The sequence below is a fragment of the Cupressus sempervirens genome, chromosome 8 (assembly GCF_028749045.1).
Source record: "Cupressus sempervirens isolate cs-2001-9-10 chromosome 8, ASM2874904v1, whole genome shotgun sequence".
NCBI classification, from domain to species: Eukaryota; Viridiplantae; Streptophyta; class Pinopsida; order Cupressales; family Cupressaceae; genus Cupressus; species Cupressus sempervirens.
The window spans coordinates 784,092,068-784,094,218 of record NC_143125.1 but is presented as its reverse complement, the minus strand read 5'-3'; the positions used below and the strand labels follow the sequence as shown (position 1 = coordinate 784,094,218).

General features: G+C 36.4%; 1 protein-coding gene across 1 annotated transcript; it reads left to right on the top strand.

Annotated features, from left to right (window-relative positions):
• The first annotated feature begins 482 nt into the window (after window positions 1–482).
• Window positions 483–1,530, top strand: LOC149544746 (GCN5-related N-acetyltransferase 8-like). Its single transcript, XM_089795327.1, has one exon. It carries the CDS (start codon window positions 682–684, stop codon window positions 1,324–1,326), a length of 645 nt encoding a protein of 214 aa, XP_089651453.1. The 5' UTR covers window positions 483–681; the 3' UTR covers window positions 1,327–1,530.
• The last annotated feature ends 621 nt before the right edge of the window (window positions 1,531–2,151 follow it).

Genomic DNA, 2,151 nt, shown 5'->3' with positions numbered 1-2,151 from the left:
GTTTCTTTTGTTTAATTATGACTTTCTAAAGCTATATTGATGTATTTTTATTATTATTATTTTACATATCAGAATTGATCTAATATTGCAAGTTTCATGAATGTGAAAAGTTTGGTGTGCAATATTAAATCCTTACAACATAATTTCAAACACAATGTCAAAATTGTGTACATGATTTAACATCTCTAATAAAATTTCTTCTTCCAATAATTTTTTTTTTAAATCATTGTAGTTAACACTATTTTGATAGTCCAACCTTAAAAAGTTTACAAGGTTTAATACCATTGCTTGGTAAAATATAACTATATTTCTTAATGATTTAATACCATTAAACTCCTACACTTTACATATAGTATAAAGGTGTTGCATTGAAATTTTTAGGATAGCCTTAAATTAGATGTTAATGGGTGTGAATGAGAAAAAGTTTTGACCTTGTCATCCATATCCATAAAAGCTCCAAAAATTGATCCCACGTATGTACTAAAAGCCTGTTCTAATAGTTGATATTTTTTATTGCTTCTAGTAATATTTCGGGGATCAATGTAATCTACTAGGCTGTTTTTATATGGATATACAAACATGGCTCCGAAAAAGGATGCTACATTATATTGCAGAGAACTTATCCTTCCATCTATTCAAAACAACAAAGGTTGCGAAGGTTAGCATAAGCTCAAAATCTTAATGGCAATGGCGGCAAACGAAGCCTCTGTATGCTTGAGACTAGCAATCAAAGAGGATTCTCCATTCATCCTCAAGCTAATCCAGCAAATGGCCGAGTTCGAACGCCTGACGCATATGTGTGAAGCGACACAATCAGGTCTTGAATCCACCCTTTTCAATGCCCCTCCATTCGAAGGCCCCACTGTCTTTATCCTGGAAATAAACCCCCGAAATACGAAAAGCCCTTCTAACCCTAACCTGGGCTCTCACAACTCGAATGTCATTTTTGAAAATATTGTCCAGAATCTGAGCCTGGACCCTCCCGTGAACGACCCAGATGCGCAGAATTTCATTTCGAAGAGTGGCGCGACTGTTGTGGGGTTTGTTCTTTTCTTCAGAAACTATTCAACTTTTTTGGCGAAGCCGGGGTTTTATATAGAAGACATTTTTGTGAGGGAGCCCTACAGGAGGAGGGGTTTGGGCACTATTTTGCTCAAGGCGGTGGCCACTCAGGCTACCAAGTTAGGGTTTGGTAGAGTGGAGTGGTGCGTGCTTGACTGGAATGTGAATGCCATCAAGTTTTACGAGGAAATGGGGGCGCAGGTGCTTCAGGAATGGAGGATTTGCAGGCTTGCTGGTAAAGCTTTGGAGGGCTTTGGGATTTGAACTCAAGACATCGGGTTGTTTTTCTGCTAAGTTTTACTTTAGGGTATGCAGTTTGAACTCAACTTTTTTATGTGCGTGCTGATAGCACGATGCGAGAACAGTTCACTTACGCGGCTTGTTTTGTTTCAGTTTCCTATATAGAACATTGTATCTTATGTACTCTTGCACTGAATAAAAAGCCCTAAAAGTCGTTTATTACTTTTATTATGGATGATAAGTAAGTTTTTATGTTGTAAATTTCTGGATTTTATTGTGAAGAAATTTTTCCATCACCAAATCAAATCACACTATCTGATCCATCCTCTTTTTCTCTGATGGTAAGTATTTATGCTGTAAAAGTTTCTGGATTCCAGTGTGAATTGTTTTTTCCCCATCAACGTCCATCTTCTGTTTTTTCTTCTTTAGTTCTTTTCCATCCCGATGACGTATCATTCTACGGCAACGTTAATAGATTTTTTTTTTCAAACAATCAAATCTAGAAACTTTTACACCATCTACTAGCTCTGAAGTATTTATGCTTTGTATGCCATTTTTTGGGTAAATGCTTTTTCCTACAAAGATCTGTGAGATATACCATTGTACTCTGACTCAGTAAAAAGTGAAAGACAGAATCAATATAAATATGTTTGTGCTAGGATGAATGAAATGAAACTTTTTAAAATGAGAAGCTACCGTCATTGTTCATGTTAAGTTCCATTTTCACATGCATTGTTAAGGTTAAGAGCATTTGTGTTCTTGACCTTAAAGTTTCGGAACTGCTGGAGCCTTTAAGCACTCTTCCATCACAGGATTATGTTGGAACAGTTAGCAGATTTTGCAGGAGCA

Excerpts from the sequence above, each read along its gene's own strand:
- LOC149544746 (XM_089795327.1), top strand. The coding sequence starts at position 682 with ATGGCAATGGCGGCAAACGAAGCCTCTGTATGCTTGAGACTAGCAATC.